This window comes from Alternaria hordeiaustralica (assembly GCF_023758085.1).
Source record: "Alternaria hordeiaustralica strain BMP 2776 chromosome Unknown scaffold_28, whole genome shotgun sequence".
Lineage (NCBI taxonomy): Eukaryota > Fungi > Ascomycota > Dothideomycetes > Pleosporales > Pleosporaceae > Alternaria > Alternaria hordeiaustralica.
In genome coordinates, this window is record NW_026056800.1 from 238,429 (window position 1) to 256,593 (window position 18,165).

General features: G+C 54.3%; 6 protein-coding genes across 6 annotated transcripts; 2 read left to right on the plus strand and 4 right to left on the minus strand.

Moving 5' to 3' along the window:
- Window positions 1-685: 685 nt before the first annotated feature.
- J4E84_009402 (uncharacterized protein) lies at window positions 686-1,957 on the minus strand (the record flags this gene model as incomplete). The annotated part of the gene is made up of 1 exon (XM_049391964.1): window positions 686-1,957. One exon carries the CDS (start codon window positions 1,955-1,957, stop codon window positions 686-688), a length of 1,272 nt encoding a protein of 423 aa, XP_049240365.1.
- A 758-nt stretch (window positions 1,958-2,715) lies between these two features.
- J4E84_009403 (uncharacterized protein) lies at window positions 2,716-3,309 on the minus strand (the record flags this gene model as incomplete). Its single annotated transcript, XM_049391965.1, has 1 exon — window positions 2,716-3,309. One exon carries the CDS (start codon window positions 3,307-3,309, stop codon window positions 2,716-2,718), a length of 594 nt encoding a protein of 197 aa, XP_049240366.1.
- A 794-nt stretch (window positions 3,310-4,103) lies between these two features.
- J4E84_009404 (uncharacterized protein) lies at window positions 4,104-4,667 on the minus strand (the record flags this gene model as incomplete). The annotated part of the gene is made up of 1 exon (XM_049391966.1): window positions 4,104-4,667. The coding sequence occupies one exon, from the start codon at window positions 4,665-4,667 to the stop codon at window positions 4,104-4,106; it is 564 nt and encodes a 187-aa protein (XP_049240367.1).
- A 313-nt stretch (window positions 4,668-4,980) lies between these two features.
- J4E84_009405 (uncharacterized protein) lies at window positions 4,981-7,492 on the plus strand (the record flags this gene model as incomplete). Its single annotated transcript, XM_049391967.1, has 5 exons — window positions 4,981-5,030; window positions 5,163-5,392; window positions 5,872-5,985; window positions 6,342-7,150; window positions 7,457-7,492. The coding sequence occupies 5 exons, from the start codon at window positions 4,981-4,983 to the stop codon at window positions 7,490-7,492; spliced, it is 1,239 nt and encodes a 412-aa protein (XP_049240368.1).
- A 189-nt stretch (window positions 7,493-7,681) lies between these two features.
- On the minus strand, window positions 7,682-12,634 carry J4E84_009406 (uncharacterized protein; the record flags this gene model as incomplete). The annotated part of the gene is made up of 1 exon (XM_049391968.1): window positions 7,682-12,634. One exon carries the CDS (start codon window positions 12,632-12,634, stop codon window positions 7,682-7,684), a length of 4,953 nt encoding a protein of 1,650 aa, XP_049240369.1.
- Window positions 12,635-13,549: 915 nt separating this feature from the next.
- Window positions 13,550-17,897, plus strand: J4E84_009407 (uncharacterized protein; the record flags this gene model as incomplete). The annotated part of the gene is made up of 2 exons (XM_049391969.1): window positions 13,550-16,972; window positions 17,034-17,897. The coding sequence occupies 2 exons, from the start codon at window positions 13,550-13,552 to the stop codon at window positions 17,895-17,897; spliced, it is 4,287 nt and encodes a 1,428-aa protein (XP_049240370.1).
- Window positions 17,898-18,165: the final 268 nt, after the last annotated feature.

Consider the following 18,165-nt stretch of genomic DNA (forward strand, 5'->3'; position numbering starts at 1 on the left):
AAGCGTTCAGCGCCGTTGAGTGAGTGAGGCTGACTGGCTGGTCGCGTGCAGCTAATGAGCTAGTATTCTAGCCATTGCGGGGCCAAAAAAGCTTTGCCTTTTACTATTGACACTGTTAGGGCGTCTACTACTACTGTAGATGAGACTTTTCGACGCGTCGAGATTCGGGTTCTAGGAAGGCGTTTGTTGGCGGTTGCTGTCATGCGCTTGAGAGAGTGGGGTTGCAGGTGCGTGAACGGGGACGGAACTAGTATTGTCTGGCCGATTCGGTGCTTTGATAAGATGCAGCGCATCGTCATCTCCCTGCTTGCAGTCTGTGGTGATCTAGATGCTTTCACTGTGAGTAAGCTGTGGATGGGTTGGCTAGCCGGGGGCTGTTCGTTTTGCCTTCACGTAGGAGAGATTTGACGTGTTCGATGGGCTACAGTGTGATACTATTCGGGACTTTGTACCAGCTCTTTGTCACCACTAATTGAGCAAGAACCTTATAGAGTTTCGATGAATGATAGAAGTGTAGCTAGTGCGAAGCATATCGCGACTTCATGCGAGTAGACGAAGATACGGATACTTCGATACATCCTGCTCTGCAAGCGACATCTCCACTTCTAAACGTTCTTGCGATATGGGTGTCCCATTCAAGGTACATCGTACAAGGCGTATCCCCATGACTTCAGCTCCATGCTCCTCACCTCATAGTCTTTCTTGCGCGCCTTCCACTCTGCCCGGTCATACCCTGGGCATGCTCCGGCATCTCAACTGCGGTCACTACACGTGCGCGACTGCCACCGTCTGTCCCTCTTGATCTCGTAAGCCTTTCCTGCTCTTGCGTCAGTCTCAGTCTCTCCCGATCCGCCTCATGCACAATAACGCCGTCGATGACGCTGTACTTACTGATGTCCGGGTCATCGTAGTCGTCCGAGTCGTCTTCCACTATGGGTCGAGCAGCGCGGGACTTGGCAAGATACCTGTCGCCATTGAAGCGAGACTCTGTCCATGAAATCAATCCAGCGCCGTGTTTTGGGGATGCGATTTCGGAGTCTGAGACGTCAGCCAGCATTTCCACGTCCTCTGCAGCGTTGCCAGCGGTGCTAGGCGCGGGTGTGATGGACATGGCCCGCATGCCACCTCTGACTTGCTCGAAAATTCCAGCTTCGGCTGTTGCTCTCTCGCGCTGGTTCGCCTCGTCAATAGCAATGCTGGTCCGAGTTTCTAATTCGGCTTCGCTAAGTTGGGTGATCTTTGCAGACGCGTCAATTTTGGCCTTTCGAGGTGAGCGCGATACTGTTGCTCCTTGAGTCTTTAACGTGACGTTTTTAAACCTCTGAGACGCAGGTGTCGGTGTAGATGGTGTCGTCGGCTGAGGCTTTCTGTTGGGCACACGCGGTGGGGTGGTCGGTAATGCCGCATCAGTTTGGTTGTTAACCTTGGGTTTCGATTTCTGCAAGCTCGTGAAGCCAAAGCCATTTTTTCCCTTGTTGTACACACCCTTTGATGCTAAAGCTGGTGGTAGTGGCGGAGGAAGTTTAGCCTTCTTGGTCGCCGGCCTAGATGTCTGTTTCTTCACAGGTTCAGGAACATCGTCCATCATGACAGGGGAACTAGGCTCCTCATCATCAGACGGCGGGGCATAGTCACTCTCCTCATCGCTGCTGAGGTCAACCACCTTCCGCTTGCCTCTGCCTGAACGGGAAGAGAAAGATGTCTGTGATACGACTGACGCATCACGTTGACTTTGCGAAACACTCGAGGCGCGATTAGTAGGCGTAGAAGTAGATACCTGCGACCCAGCCCGAACACCCCTAGCAACCGCAATACTGTCTTTGGTGGCACTAGCTGGAAGGAATGGCCTTCTGAAGCTGGGAGTCTTGGGAGTGGCAGGGGTAAGTGGCTCTGCCGTTGGGGTGCGAGAGCTCTCTTGAGTGGATACGAGACCAGTATCTTGAGGTGACGGAAGCATGTTTGGAGTGTGCTGCTGTGGTTTTGTTGGAGCTATGCATACGTTAGTTCAGTCACTGTAAGATCGGAGACAGCAAGCTTACTATGCGGAGCTTCATGCATCGCCGTGTCCATACCATTCGAACCCGATTTACGAAGGTCGATCTCCACGCTTTTGGTTGCATGATTCGGGACAGAATCAGGACCAAATCTGTCTCTACGCCCAAGGTCTTGTGAAGACTCGATTGAACCATTCAAATAGTAAGCATGGCCTTCCTTTCGCAAAACTGCGTGATCGTCCCGCGGAAGGCCATGGAAAGCCGATTCCCGGAACATCGATGAGTGGCCTGATTGGTATCCTAAACTTTGTTGCGACTGAAAGTTGTCTGGCTGGTGGGCTTGAGAGAGCCTCGAAGAAGCGAAACTGCTCGTCGACTGTAGGCCTTGTGAAGCAGAGATTGTGGGGGTAGCCCACGGAGAGGAGGCCGATAATGGTCTACCTCCAGGATTGAACGTTGTTTCCCGACGAGTATCTGGCATGCGAGGCACATTCGCCCAGTTGCCAAAACCCACGCCCCCGACCAGGTTCCGTTGTGTACTGAGAACAGCTGCCGGCGCATGCTGAGAGGCGACGGAGTTCGAGACGTGCACACCAGAAGTGTTACTGTTACTTGTACATAGCGCAGGCGGTTGTATAAGTGGGTGTGAGGGTTGCTGAGTGAAGACACTGTGTTTACGCTTCAAATGTTCTGGCTCTGACTTATTCTATATGCGTTAGTCTTAGGACAAGAACGTTTTTAGGATTTGCCGACTTACCGCATTTCCGATATTGCCAGACAAGCCGGGAGGGTCTTTCGCGATGGGCTCTTGCCCGGCTATCTGTAAAGCAGGTTTCTCCTTGAGTAATACTAGTTCATCGTCATCCTCGTCGGAACAAAGATCAATGATCGTGACAGCGGCCTTCTTATTCCTAAGTCCTGCTACCGGTGTGGTTGTGTTGCTCGCTGGCTTGGATATGGATGGTGCTTTGGCTCTGGGCGCCGGCGTCTTCTTGATGGTGGGAGCAGCTCTCGGTGGTGCAGCAGCTGAACGACGATCCGCCTGACTCTGGACACCCGTCTCAGACCCGACAGCCGTGTTACCAACCTTTTTCTTTTCCCTATTTGCTGCCGCCTTTGCCTTGCTCCAGAACTCTTCCTCTTCTTTCTGGTGTTTTGCGAGAATATTCGCTCGCTCCTTGTTGACATTGTCCTGAAATTTGGCAAAGGCCTCCGTCGCGTATCGTTGAAAGCCCTTAAGTTCAGCGTCGTGCTTTTGTCGGAAAGTGAGCCACTGTTTGTCTGCAGCACTGACCTCGGGGGGTTTTGATGCCATGCTGAGAGTCGCAACGCGCTGAAGTCAAGGCAAAGATATTAAATACTGTGAGGTAAGAGATTTCGTTGCGAGCGGGAGAAGGTGGGTACATGGAGTGGTGACATACCAGCTTGGACAAGGTGAAGGTGAGTGAGAGATCTGCGCGATTACAAACGGGACCAAGGTAAAGGCGTAACTCATGGTGACCACAGTTTTGAGGATGCGTAAGTAATGTAAGACCTCTATGTTCATGGCTTAGGCTTGCAGGTAGGGTGCCTTGAATAATAGGTAAACGGAACGCCGAGACGCAAACGACGAGTATCCACTTTTGACCTAGTAGCTGTTTGTGACCTAGGATGCTATATAGAGAGGGATTGGCTGCGCGCAAGCCCAATGCGATATATTAGTCCAGTACAGTGCTTATCAAAAGATGCGTGCGCGACAGAGACTCCATCGCATCGACTCTCAGGATATCGATCCTCCTGTTCCCAATTATCATGACCCATACAAAGCGCGAGGTCGACTTCGGCTAGGTCTAATAGCCTCGCGGGCATGAGTAGCCATACACCTGCTCAGTGCAAAGGCTCGCAACTAGCTCGAAGGCTTCCGTTGCTGCCTTCCTTGTCTCAGATTTGCGTCGCTGCGAAGTGGAAGTGAGACCTTTCAGTAGTCGTCTGGTCGAGACTCTCCAATCAGATCGCAATAACCTGCACTGCTCTTGTGCCGTTCACCATGCTCTCGGGTATAAGATGGGTCCTCGCGCCTGTGGTCGTCTCCATTCTTGAATCGGTGGTTCTGTGATGCTTTCTCTCCCTTCATAGATATTTCTTTGCAGCAGTCGCAACTCTCTGCCTAAACACCGGGCTCTTGATGACTTCGCCATTGCCCACAGCAAAAAAAGGATTCATGATAGTCTTGACCCATGCCTCGTATACGTCGACCATGAAGTTCTTAACAGCTTCTTCCGTGGCTGGGCTGCTGGGGTTGTATAAACCAGCACCTCCTCCCAAAGCAGCTCTCCCTCCAGCCAGACTTCCTCTCGCGCCTCCAGCACCTCCACTCGTCAGCCCCAGACTTTCATCCCGCGGTCTTGTGAGCAAAAGGAAGCGTGTGTTACCGCCAGTGATCCAGCACGACACGAAGCAGTTCTGGTATTTGTCGATATGCTTGAGATACATGGGCGCGGAGCCACTGGATGTAGAAGGGCCCCATTGTACTTCTTCAACGATATCGAGTGACGAATGCAGGATGAAGGGGACGAGGGCGCGCTCGGCGGGGGTATAGTTCGCGACACCGGTGCCGCCGCTACGTGAGGTACCGAAGTCGTGCGTGAAGAGGGGGACATCGAGAGGTGATAGGATGGAGAATGTGTACGACATGGCGAAGTATGGGGAAGTCGGTCGGTATACGTGTGGAGTGTTTGGCGTGCGCCGTGCGGCTCAGGCGAGGATACGTAATCTAGCCCAGTACAGTCTTTCTGCTCTTACTGATTTCGAAAATAAAGGCGCCAGGGTTCGTAATTCGTATCGTCGTAAGTGTAGCTTGGGGTTTAGCTGTGCAGCGTGTGGGGTGTGTTGGTGAGCTTCCCCACGCTAATCGGCATGTCCGCCAAGAAAGTCCGCGGGAGTGCCTTTCGAAGAATATCGCGACTTCGATTGCGCAACCCAGCATCGCCAACCCCAGCACCTCACCATGTTCGGTCCATTCCGCCTCACAAACCCGCTATCGGGCGGTCTATTATGGTGCGACTCCCTACATTCCCCGAATTGTCATCCGCGCGCAATTGCTCGTCGTCGCCATCACAATTCCCGCTCCGATGCACCTTCTATCAGTTGCGACTCGATATCTGGCAGCCCGTGCTGACAAAGCTATAGGAAAATACCATGGCGGCTATCCAGACACCAGAAGTACAGGCAACGCGAGCGCCTACGGCACGTTGACACTGTGGTCGGCACAATCGATAACGCACTACGACGCATGGGACAGAGCATGAAGAAGGTGGAGCGCTGGAAGATGGAGATGCCGACCGAGGCAGAGATGCTGCCCAAGGACAAATACACCGTCTTCGACCGTAAGGTGAAGAGGTATCGAAAGGGAATACACAGTAAGTTGCATGCTTCTTGTGCATTTGGACACGGCGCTGTAGCGACAGGAAAAGACTCGGAAACTCTGGTAGTAGGGAGAAACATCGTGCTTGCGATCGCTGACATTTAACAGAGGTGCCAAAGTGGACAAGAGTCAGTCAACGACTCAATCCTCCGGGTTTCTAGACGGACCCCGCCGGGAACGACGGTCGCGTGTGTGTATACCATGTATTACTGTACAATTTGCATCAGAAACGGCGCTATGGGAAGAAAGCAATACAAAAAATCTCAAATCTGCAATGGGCTATGTCGTTTCTTGAGTGCAAACATCAATCTGCATCGTTAGCGAGTTCAGCATCCCCCCTTGCATACGTGACAGCTATGCACGCTATCGTAGATACTCGTCCATCTTTCCGTACTCTACCACCTTCTAGGCTACACTTTTTCCAAAACCCGCCAACTATGTCAACATCCCCTGCATTACATACTCTGACCGCAGTGGAAGCACTGGAACTGCTTAAAGCCAATGCCATCACAGTCGAGACCTATGCGCAATCTCTCCTCGACCGCATCCGCGACCGGGACGATATCGTAAAGGCATGGGCCCATCTAGGTGAGTCTTTCTCTGCATGTAAACATCACTCGATCTGAGCAAAGGCCAGATCATGAGCTTGTTCTACGCCAAGCTCGAGAACTAGATCAGATACCAGAAGATCAGAGAAGACCGCTGCATGGGATGGCCATAGGCATAAAAGATGTTATGAACACGAAAGGTCGTAAGGTACAGTCTTTTGCATGCCAGATGTTGACAAGCCCCAGACATGCCCACCCAATACGGCTCTCCAATATACAAAGGACATCAATCTGGCTTCGACTCATCGGCTGTTGCGATTCTGCGAGCTGCAGGAGCCTTAATATTCGGCTAGTCAATCCACCTTTCCGATAAATAATGCCTGACGTCCTCCACAGGCAAGACAACAACAACTGAGTTCACCATCACCAACTCAGGACCTCCGACCACCAATCCCCACGACCCGTCTCGAACCCCAGGCGGCTCCTCATGCGGATCCGCCGCCGCCGTAGTCGATATGCAGATTCCGCTTGCCTTGGGCGTCCAGACAGGCGGCAGCATCATACGACCAGCAGCCTTCTGTGGGACATTCGCCATGAAACCCACGTACAACGCCATCTCAACCTCGGGCCAAAGAATCGTTTCTTCTACATTCGATACTATCGGCTTCTTCGCTCGTAGCATAGCGGATCTGCAGTTACTAGCAGACGTCTTTTCCCTTCCTGACGACGAGCACCCGAAGAAAGTATGCTTGGGAGATATCTCAGTCGCTCTTGTCAAGACACCAATGTGGTCCCACGCCGGACCTGGTACTATACATGCCATGCAGAAAACAGCTGTGATACTGCAAAACCACGGCGTCCAAGTCGAAGAAGTGTCTCTACCGGATGTCTTTGGTGACGCAGACACTCTAACACGCTCTCAAAACGCGATCATCGACGCTGAGGCCGCACTTGCTTTCCGCGAAGAATACCGTTCGCACAAGGGTGATTTGGACATCTCGATCCGGAATCTAGTAGAGAACCACTCTAAACACGCTGAGGCAGAAAAAAAGAAAAGGGAAGCACTGGACAAACTCGCTCATCTGCGGACCGCATTCGACGCGACAGCAGCCAAGTATCCCGTCATCATCGCGCCGAGTGCTGTAGATGAGGCGCCGATGGGACTTGGGGATATGGGGAGTCCGGTATTCAATACGCTGTGGACGGTAAGTTGACATGTCACAGGTGGTAGATAAAAACGAGTTTGACTTTTATCCAGGGTCTGCATGTGCCGGTGGTGCACATACCTGCTTTTATGGGAATGAATGGCATGCCTGTTGGTGTTTCTCTTGTTGCGGGAAGAGGGCGCGATAGGCATCTTCTTCGGATTAGTAGAGCTCTTGGTAAGGTTCTTATTGCTGAGGGAGGGTGGCAGTCGAAGGCTTCGGATCGGAGTTCGTGCTAGGAAGGCGGTTGTGGAGTAGCGTGATAAGTGAACATCATGCGTAGTTGACCACGACATTAATCGATAGACCAATGGACAGAAGATCAAATTCACAGGGCAGTAGTATAGATGAATGTAACAAGGATGAGTAGCGTGAGATTCATGCTAACTGGCTATCTGGCTAGCCCGCTGACAAAACGACTGACATGTCTTCTAATCCACCCAGTGAAAGCAAATGCATAATGAAAAGGATATGCAGCAATTCCACTCTTACACCCAAACCAACAACATCCCTACCGACGAACCCACGAAACTAAGCAGTCTGCGTGCCGACATCAACACCCTCAACGCCCACCGCAGGAGTAGCAGCAGACGCAGGCTGAACAGGCGCTTTCCTCTCCCCAAAGTTGTGCAGCCTCTCTCCTATAAGATAAACCTCATCTCTCACCACCAACCTCCATCTCACAAGCAGCCTGACAACCGCCGACGAAGCCCACATAACCACCAAAGCAAGTCCCACAGCCGGGAAGCTGAAGCGCCACAGTAAGCTCTTCGTCGCTTCATTCGCATTCCGGTATAGCGTTCGACTCGTGACAAATGCCAGACTGGATGGAACGGCAATAGCGACGAGGAAGAGCGCGAGCACGGGGATGAGGAAACAGCGTGTAGCGATCTTGGCGTTGGGGTAGAGCCAGCCATCTCTGATGACAGCTTTGAACGCACGTGCAGGCCGGGAATTGCGGTTCGCGAAGACGAGGCGTGCGGCGAGACGAGAGTAGAGGAACCCGAGAGTCCAGTCTTGGATGACGTGGACGACGTGGGGTTCCTTGGGGCCGAGGTAGGCGTGCAAGGGCATGAGGAAGTAAAGTTCTAGAAGGACAGCGAAGAGGAAGGGGATGGCGAAGATGAGGGTTGCCCAGACATACGAGAAGCGGAGGGCTCGCCCGCCGACGCGGGAGGTGGTTGCTGCGATGGTGTGGAGTGTGGACATGGGATCTGGGATGGATCGATTGAGCGACGAGATGAACTTGAAGGCGTGGTAGGCGGAGTAGCCGATGCTGGCGAGCGTGTAGACACCGAGGGAGAACGCGTGGATGTCGTTCATCTCAACGGTCGGTGGGAGGAAGAGCGAGAAGAGGTAGCGGCCGAAGAGGAGGGGTAGGATCGTTACGCTTACTCCTGATAGACCCATGAAGATCCATATCGTGACGATGAAGCAGAGAATGCGCACGCGGAACCATGGTGGGATGAATACCATTGACACGAGATCAGAGTTGTGCACTCCGCCCTCATTCTCTCCATCTTTGCGCACGTTGTCGCGGTCGACTTCGACGAAGACGGGTTGGCCCTTGGGGATACGAGCTTGATCGGAAGCGGGCGCACGAACGTATCGACCATCATCGCCTTCTTGCGCAGGTACCTTGTCGCCGAAGAGGAAGTTTGACAGGCGAAGGAACCCAGCGCACTTCTGGAAGCACCATTTGTAGATGGTATGCAGACCCTCGCTAGGCTTGTAGAATTTGATGATGACCGGCGTGAGGAAGTTGTAAAAGAGAAGGTCGAGCGGAAATTCCAGCGATGGTGCTTCGGTAGTCCAGTGAATTGGCAACACGTTGGTAGTAGCACGACTCAAGGTCCATACGACACCACCGAGGCATACAATAACGAGTGCTCCATACACAAGAGCGCTGAAGGCGATCTTGCGAAGTTGAGTCGTAACGCTACGCTCTAGGACGTCCCGAACAGGATGGAAGGTCGGATCATCTGGGTCGCGGATGAAGTAAAGCACACCCTTGCGCATGATCTTGCGGCACATGGACACAAAGAGCGCGAAGTGGAACATGTAGCAGGTTCCGATAAACCAATGCACGAATCCAGATGTCCAAGGACTCTCTCTCGCGAATTGCCACCGGTTGTACAGCGTAGCGTTCTGGAATAGTGGGAGCATGGCCAAGTCGAGAAGCAGCCCGCAGTACAGCGGAAATGCCAACATCTCGATACTAATGATAAGGATCACCTTGAGCACACCTCCGGCTTGTTGTAGTATATCAGAAAGAATGCGTTCGATCCTTTGTCCTTGCTGTGACGAGCTGAAAGGTGTGCCGCGCCTGAGATATATCGCACCAAGAAAAGCGAAGAACCCATAGCCAGCAAGTATTGCAATCAGGCGGTCACTGGCCGTCCATCGCTCCAATGCAGTATATGCTGCAGCGGTGCTGCTATTCGAGTCTAGATCAATGGTGATCTTGTACGACTTGGCCGTCCAAAGCCATGAGAGCAGAGAACTGCACTGGCCGTAGGTAGTCGTAAAGATATCTTGAATTAACGAGGGAAGGCGTCCAAGGACCCTCAGCACAAGCTTGGGCAGCGAATCTGCTGAAATTTCCTCGATGATGGCGTTTGCAAAGCTGCTCGTTTCATTGAGCGCAAATGAGGTCGTGTTCTGCAGGCTTCGTAGTGAAGCGTGTGCGTTGAGCGTGAATTGGGTGTAGCTGGGCTGAGAAGATAATGGCGAATCCATGAACATCTTGCCAATACGAACCATAGCACTCTCTGCAAGGGAGTATGCTGGCGTAGATACTGCACGGAGTGGACCATCCATGGTTTGAGACAGTTTCCCCAAGGAACACAGCTTGACCAGACTGGAGATGGCATAAGAACTCCAGTACGTCGTACCAGCTACGAGGAAGAGCGTGACGTCGACTATGAAGTCCGTCACTGCAGCGACCGCCTGTAGAGGAATTTTGAGGAGTTCGATAGGACTTCCCACCATTATGATGACGAATTTACCCCAGAGATAAGGAACCCATACAGCGCACGCCAATGTGCAGGTGATCAGCACGGCACTGAACAGGGCGTTCTGGAAAAGACCGACAATAGGCCCTTGCATACCAATGAGCTCAAGTATACCTTCCAGGTCTTCAGCGTCTTCAATCGCTTCCTGGTCGTTGACATCTATGCCAGCTTGTGCAGCAGCAGCAGCAACTTCAGGATCTTGGGGCGCAGCATTGCCATGATCCCGCGGCTCGTTCCCTAAGAAGGGCACAAAAGGCGCTTCGTCTGCCAGATCGCGCACGATATGCTCATCGTTGCCTCCCTCTTCGGCAGGTTGAGCCATCGGGGCTATGTCTCCAAACATCCAGTCCAATACTTGGTTCACTGGATTTTGTGGAGGTTGAGGCGCTGCTGGTTGTGCGTTGGCTGGAACCGCAGGCTGATCGTCCGGGTCTTGCTGACCCACTTCAGAATGCTCCTGATCTTCGCGGGCGGTTGAGTCTTGGTCAGGTTGGCTACTGCTGTTGTCGACTTCAATCGTAGTATCGACCGTAATTGAGTTGTCTAGATGAGTAGAACTGCTTTGTGCAGAAGACGTTGACTCGGGTAGATTATCCTCCACACTGGCGTCGACAGCCTTAGCTTTACCCTTGTCGTGAACATGTTCTCCTTCCAGCGCTTGGTCGGAGTCATCTTCTACAGCCTCAGGGACTTGCTGCCAGCTTCCACTGCTGTGCTCGCTACCCGGTTCGTGATCCGATGCAGCCTCGGGTCCTTGATCGGCTCTTCGGTCTGCGTTGTCATCGTCTTCCCACGATTCAGGTACGTTTTCAGGACTTTCCTCGTTCGAAGCTGACGATTGTGGTACGTTCTCGAAAGACCATGTATTACCCTCTTCTAGGCCGCGACGAATCTCTGTCGCGATGAAGGATCTATCGCGTGCTGGCATGTTTGGTCTGTGCGAAGATGAAGACGACTCGGAACCTTCAAGATCTGGCGCTACGCCTGAAGGTTGGTGGAGTGACGAGGTTCTTGCAGGAAAGCTTGAGCTGCTAGCCTCGCCGTCTTCCATCATTGCCCGCTCGATAGCCTCGTTAAAGCTCTGGGATGGAAATCCATCGTCATAGGCATCCACAAGCTCATCCGATTGCATCATTGACCTCAAATCACCCGAGAGGCCTTCGCGTACTATGTTGCGAACAAGCTCGTCGCGTTCTCGGCGGAGCGAGGAAGACCGGCGAACGCGGCGTATCGTAGGTTCAGCAGCCTCGGGCTCATCATTTTCGCGAGTGAAGTCTCCAGGGGCAATTGGCTCGTTTTGGTCAGCATTTTCAGGTTCATGAGCTTCTTCCACATCCGCGGCCTCCCCAGCCACTTCAGCATCCAAAGCATCTAGAGCGTCTTCCAGCTCGCCCTCGTCAACGACCACGTTGTCAACGAGAGCCTCCTCTTCTATAATGGCAGCCCTCTGCGCAGCAACATTGTCACCGAGGGCAACCATATTGATGACAGGTTGTTGCTGGACCACCCACTCTCGAATCAGGAAGACAAGGATGAACGCCACGACAACGAGTAGAGTGATGATCTGGCCCTCTATCACGTCAACAATAAAGCGATTGGCGCTTTGAGACTGGAACCAGTTGAAGAAGGGGACATCGGAGAGAAGCGACGGACTGCGAATACCGAGATGGTCTGAGGTAGTATTGGAAACGGTGCCGTTCTTGTCAACGACAGATACGTGAGTAGTTATTCTGTCGGGTTGTGCAAGCTGGGAAAAGGGGAACGGGACCCCGAAGAAGACTCGTTTGGCATAGGTCCAGAGGATGGATTCGCTAGTCGTGGAATTGTTTGGAGTATATGTTATCTTCATGGGCCCGACGGTACTTGCCACATGCACAGTCGAGTTGCTGCTCTTGGCGGTATCGAGTGCGGAGCGTATCAAGTCGATATCGCTAGGGGCCAGTCCTCTACCAGTCGCGGGCATTACTGACGTCTCAGGTGTGTCGGCAAACATGTCTTGTGACCAGCCACCATCGCCGACCCAGAACAGGCTGCGCCATACGACGCGCATGCACCAGGGTAGTAGGAAGAGCCAGACGGCGCCCACCAGGACCCCTCGGCACCAGGTTGTGAACATGTTGAGTACGTGGAGAGCGGCGCGGCGTACGAAGACGGTCGTGGGTATGCGATTCGGCATGCCGGGGTGGTATAGTTTGGTGAAGCGGAAGGATGTCTTGCACAGTTCGCAGTGCTTCTTCTGGGTGTGGGACAGCCATTCCATCAGGCATTCTTGGTGGACGTATTTGATGCTACCGCTGCACTTGCAGGGAAAGAACAGAGGCTCCTCGGCGGTGCCTTCCCCGCGACATATCCGGCAGGTGTCGGCTTCGTCTTTGTCCATGGCTCGCTCGTCGGAAGTCTGGGGGGCGCTGTCGTGCGCGGAGGCATCGTCGAAGAGCCCCGCGGTGAGGGGCTCGGCATCGGTGGTCATGGTGGAGGGGGATTAAAAGTATACACGCGGTAAGAGGGGTGTTGTATCGAATCGGAAGATATGGTTCGGGTTCGGGCAGATGCCGCACAAGTCGATCTCAAGTAGGCATCGGAATCGCAGCGAGGGAGCGGCGTGAAGAGGACGGGCGTGCAGTGCTGCGCGGTGGAGGACAATGCAGATGCAGGGAATTAGGGACGTGAATAGACCTGGGGGAAAGCGCACAAGGGTGGATGCGGCCGGAACCGTGGTTGCGTGCAGCAGCTCTGGCGACGGAAGTGGTGATGTCGCCGCCGCCAGACAGTCTCGGTCTTGGCAGTCGAGCACCCCGGGCCCCTGGCAGAGCGATGGCACCTAGCCACACTTAGTGCACGTGTAGGGACAATTAATTATTTAGTCTGGTACCTGGGACAAGCGATCGGATTTGCACATGCATGGCGTGTCTTCGGTGCTTGATCAGCGTCACAGGGTCCTACAGCACGGGTGAAGGCATCCAGCCCCACATGAGACGACGCGAACCGCAGGGGCAGCCTGAGGCATCGAACTGTCTGGGACTGGGAAATCGCGACAGACAGACTCTATTTCCTCTGTCATCTCTCGCGCCCTATCGCGTAATTGTGCGCTGCCTACCGCCTATCGCATGTCCAAACCTTGATCTTGCTATCGTGTTCCCGCGTCCGCACGTGCAATTACATCACTGCTGCAGCTCGGTTGTCGTCCCCCCAGCGCTAACAGACAAGTTACTTCGAGCAGCCATCGCCATTATTCAAGAGACATCAACAACCCAGACGCTGCCGCCTGTCGCTGATTTTTGTACGTAGCCAGACCCCGACTTGCTGCGGCAGTACCACTAATACGCACCCGCAGAAGCTGGTCAGCCACACAGCGTCACCGCTTCATCGTCCACCACACGCGAGCATGGCCGCCCAGGCCAACGGAAGGGCGACCAAGTCCAAACAAAATGGCAGCCTGAACGGGTCCGCCAATGGCACCGCCAACGGCCACGCGGAGAAGACGCAGCTCACCTCGCGGTCGGCTCGCTCGCGGAAGCCCAGGCGGAGTCTCGTGGGCGCCTTCACGAGCATGGTTGCGAGACTCTCCACGTGGTATCTCATCATCACCTTCCTCTTCCGGTGTCCCACATCGCTGCACCAGCTCAACCACGACTCTCCACGCGTGTGCAAACCCTACCTGCAGACCCGGTCCTTCGCTGCGCCCTATGTCGACCCCTACTACGAGACCTACGTCGCCCCGCAGATTGAAAAGGTCAAGCCATACACGACGCCCATAACCACATTCGCCCAGGACAACTACGCCACCTACGGCGCACACAGGGTTGAGCATGCCAGGAAGTATGCAGAGGCCCAGTACGAGAAGTCTGTCCAGCCCCAGCTGCAGAATGCCCAAAAGCAAATCAAGGGCCAGTACGACGTGTACCTCGGCCCTCATGTCAAGAAGGCGACTGATGCTGCTGCCCCGTACTACAACGACCTCAGGACTAGCTCCGAAGAGATCTACCACCTGACACTGCTCCCGGCCTACGAGCGCTCCAAGCCCTACCTCCAACAGGGTCACGCATACGGCCACCACGTCCTCGTCGACATCGTCTATCCCCATGTCCACACCGCAAAGGATGCCACCTGGGCCTTCCTCCTCCGCACTGTGTGGCCTCAGCTGCGCGTGCTATACGGAGACAACGTCGAGCCCCAGTTGGTCCGTATCTCTGAGCGTCTAGGCCGCTACAGGGACCAGCAGAAGATCGAGTCTGTCGTCTCCGCCGTCGATGTTGAGACAAGTCTCCCTTCTCAGTCTACCAAGGACACTCCCACCATCGCAAGTTCCTCCGCCTCTATCGTCCCTCCCAGCTCTACCGAGGGATCTGGCTGGGGTGTTCTTGATGAGTTCTTTGGCAGCGAATCAGCCAGCACAGCCTCCAACGAACTGGAAGCAAAGCCAACCAAAGTCAAGCCCTCTGAGCCGAAGCTTACAGGCGCCGAACTACAAGAGAAGCTCAACCAGGATCTCCGCGACTGGCAGACCAAGTTCGCTACAGCCGCAGACAAGGGTTCTGAAGACCTCGAGGTACGCGTTGCAGAAATTACAAAGCGACAGGTCGACAATGCCGTCAATGGACATGGTCAGGCTCTGGTCGTTAAGCTAGAGGAGACTGCCGACGCGACTATTGCTAAGCTGAAGAGCTATATCAAGAAGACTATTCAATCTCTTCCAGAGGATGCTTCAGACACGGATCTTGAGGCTGCCTACGAGGACTGCGGCGCCAAGACCCGCGAGTTCGGTCTCACTGTCAAGGAGCGCGCTCAAGACATCCGTGTCTGGAAAGCATCATACGATCAAGAGACTGACTCCCTGGTACAAGCTGCTGTCAGGAGCACTGTCGAAGTACTTGAGAAGATCCACAGCCTCGGCCTCCAAGAAGTCGGCATGCGATGGGCGTGGACTGATGGCGTCACGTACAAGGACTGGCAGAACTACCACAAGCTGAGGAACACGCTCAATGAATGGCAGGCCGAAGTCGAAGCCGTTGGCAACAGGCATGAAGGCCTCCGCGTCGCCCACGAAGAGTCCAAGAAGCTTGAAGACAAGGCCATGGCCATTGCGTCGGACATGGTCGCCGAGCTAGTACGCTTGAAGGATGTTTCCAAGTCTAAGATCTGGGCCGGCGATGCTAGCGACGATTTCTCTGACAAGGTCTTCGCACCTCGTGTCCGCAAGGCTGCCCAACAAGTCGTGGATAACGTTGAGGGTGCATCGTCCCAGATTGCCGAAGCAATCCAAGGCAGCTCGACACCGCTTGCTGAGAGTATCGCATCGTCTGCCAAGGACATGTACTCCGATGTCTCTTCACAGGCGTCCGAAGCTGTTCAAGGTAGCTCAACACCTCTTACCGAGAGTATCGCATCGTCTGTCAAGGAGGCAGCATCCAAAGCATCATCGCAGGTCTCTGAGGCCGTATCAGGTAGCTCTACCCCACTCGCTGAGAGTGTGGCATCTTCTGTCCAGCAAGCTGCATCTGAGGTTTCGTCTCAAGCGTCTGAGGCTATCTATGGTGAACCCTCATCCGAGAGCCTCCTATCTCAAGCTTCATCCAAGGCGTCTGAAGTTATCGATGACACCGCATCGAAGGCCTCCGCAGCCTACGAATCGCCTAAGAAGGTCTGGGGCGGAGCCAATGCGCAAATCATCGCTGAAGCCCGCGAACCTGTACTTGACGAGCCGCTGGAAGACGACGACGAAGTTGTCGACACCTATTCCAGCAAAGTGCAGAGCGTGGTTGCCGACGCTGGCGACCGAGCAGCTGAGATGAGCCGAGCAGTCAGCGAAGCGCTTCTCGGTCCTGCCAAGACGCAAGGTACTGTCGAGTCTGCCTCGTCGATCGCAAGCGAGCAGTACGCAAGTGCTCTTGCCGCTGCATCAAGCGTGCTGTATGGTACCGAGCAACCGGCTGTTGAGAGTGCGACCAGCGTCATTGCCGACAAGTATGCTCAAGCTGTGACTGCAGCATCATACGCGATCTACGGTACCCCAACGCCTACAGCCATAATTAAGACTGTACAGGTCGAGGCAAACTCGCGATACAACGACGCTGTCAGCGCTGCGAGCAAGCAGTTCGAGAATGCGAAGGCCCAGATGTCTCTTCTGATCTCTGGAGAGCCCCAGCCTGCGCACCAAACCATGCTTTCTTACTTTGAGAAGGCCTACTCTGACTCCCTCGCAGTCGCTAGTGAGAGGTTGTCGAATGCTATGCAATACACTGAATCAGTGAAGAGTTACGCTGCCGGTCCCACTCAGGGTTACTTCGAGTCGGTCTCCTCCATCGCATCATCTCGCCTCGCTGAAGGCCTCAGCCAGGCTTCTGCTCAGTTTGCCGCAGCTCAATCCACCGGTGTCGCCGACAGCGCTCGCCGACAGTACTACGAAGCTGTGGGCCTTGCGCACGCCCGTTATTCCGAGTTTACTGATGCTGCATCGAGCGCTGTATACGGTCCCCAGCAAGGTACCATTGAGTCTTTGGCTTCGGTCGCCTCCGCATCAGCCGCTTCTGCTGCGTCTGCTGCATCTGGATCGGCCGAGTCTGCCGCGTCGTACGTGTCTGGTTCAGCACAGTCGGCTGTCGCCAACGCCCAAGCTGCCGCTGAGTCTGCCGCTTCCCAGGTTAGCTCTGGTGTCATCGGTTCAGAAACCCCCTGGACTGAGTCGGTTGCCTCCCAAGTCAGCCAGAACTGGGAAGCACTCATTGCTCAGGCCAGTAGCCAGGTCTACGGCCAGCCTACACCATGGGCAGAGTCTGTATACTCTCAAGCTGGCTCTTACGGTGCTCAGGTAAGAACTCCGTCCGATGAATAAACTGCATTTGAGAAATTTACTGACTTTGTACACGTAGGCTACCGCTGCCGCTGCTGCACAATATGCCGAGGTTCAGGCTCTTATCTCAGAGCTTGTCATTGGCAAGGAGCCTGACTTCACCGAGAGCGTCATGAACCGCTTCGCCTCCGCTTACTCCACGGGTCTGCCCGCAGCCATGGCTTCTGCCCAGTCCTATGCCAGTGAAGGTATCAACGCTGCTAGTTCGTACGCGGGCGACAGTTACGATGCTGTCACCGACGCGGCTGCTGACGCGTATGCTTCTGCTTCGTCAGTCGTCAGCGCCGTCTTTACTCCCCCGGCCATGATCGAAGATGTCCTGAGCCAGGCTAGCGCGTCTTTGGATCTCGCGGTTGAGAGTGCCTCTGTCGCTCTTTACGGAACGCCCAAGGGTGCCGCTGAGCAGGCCAGCGAGTCAGTTGCGAGCGCCTACTCATCCATTCAGTCTCAGGTGAGCGAGAAGCTCTACGGAACACAATCAGCTCAAGATAGCTTTTCGTCGGCCGCGGCATCCGCCCAAGCTGCTATCAGCGAAGCCATCTTCGGCACGCCTACAGCAGCCGACTACGTCGCCTCAGCCACAAGCAGTGCCGGTGGTGTATACAGCTCAATCTCGTCTGTAGCCAGCGTCAACGCCGAGTACGTTGCCTCTGCTGCTAGTGAGAACGCAGCCTACATTTCTTCGGCAGCCAGTTCTGCCGTCTACGGACCTGAACAAGGAGCCATGGAGTCTGCAAACAGCCGCATCGCCGACGCCGTAGCCGCCGCCAACAGCCGTATTGCCTCCATGTACGCGGCTGCTTCTGGTGGCGCCGAGGAAGCTGTCAGTAGTATCTCCAGCGCCGCTACTCAAGCTACCAAGGCTGTGCGAGATGAGTTGTAGACTATTGGTTGAAGAAGCTTGCTTCTCATATCTCCATATTTTCACCATACTCTCAACACATCACAACATAGCACATTCGCTACGACACGACACCAATATGTCATCAGCACACCCCCACCACCACAATCATAACGATCAACCACCCCTACACAACCCCATCACTATCATCTCAAATACACTACCCATCACTCACCACCCACAAGCAAGGCCAGTTGATCTGGCCCACGAACCACGGAAAGGAAGGAAAGGAAGGAAAGGAAGATCGGAA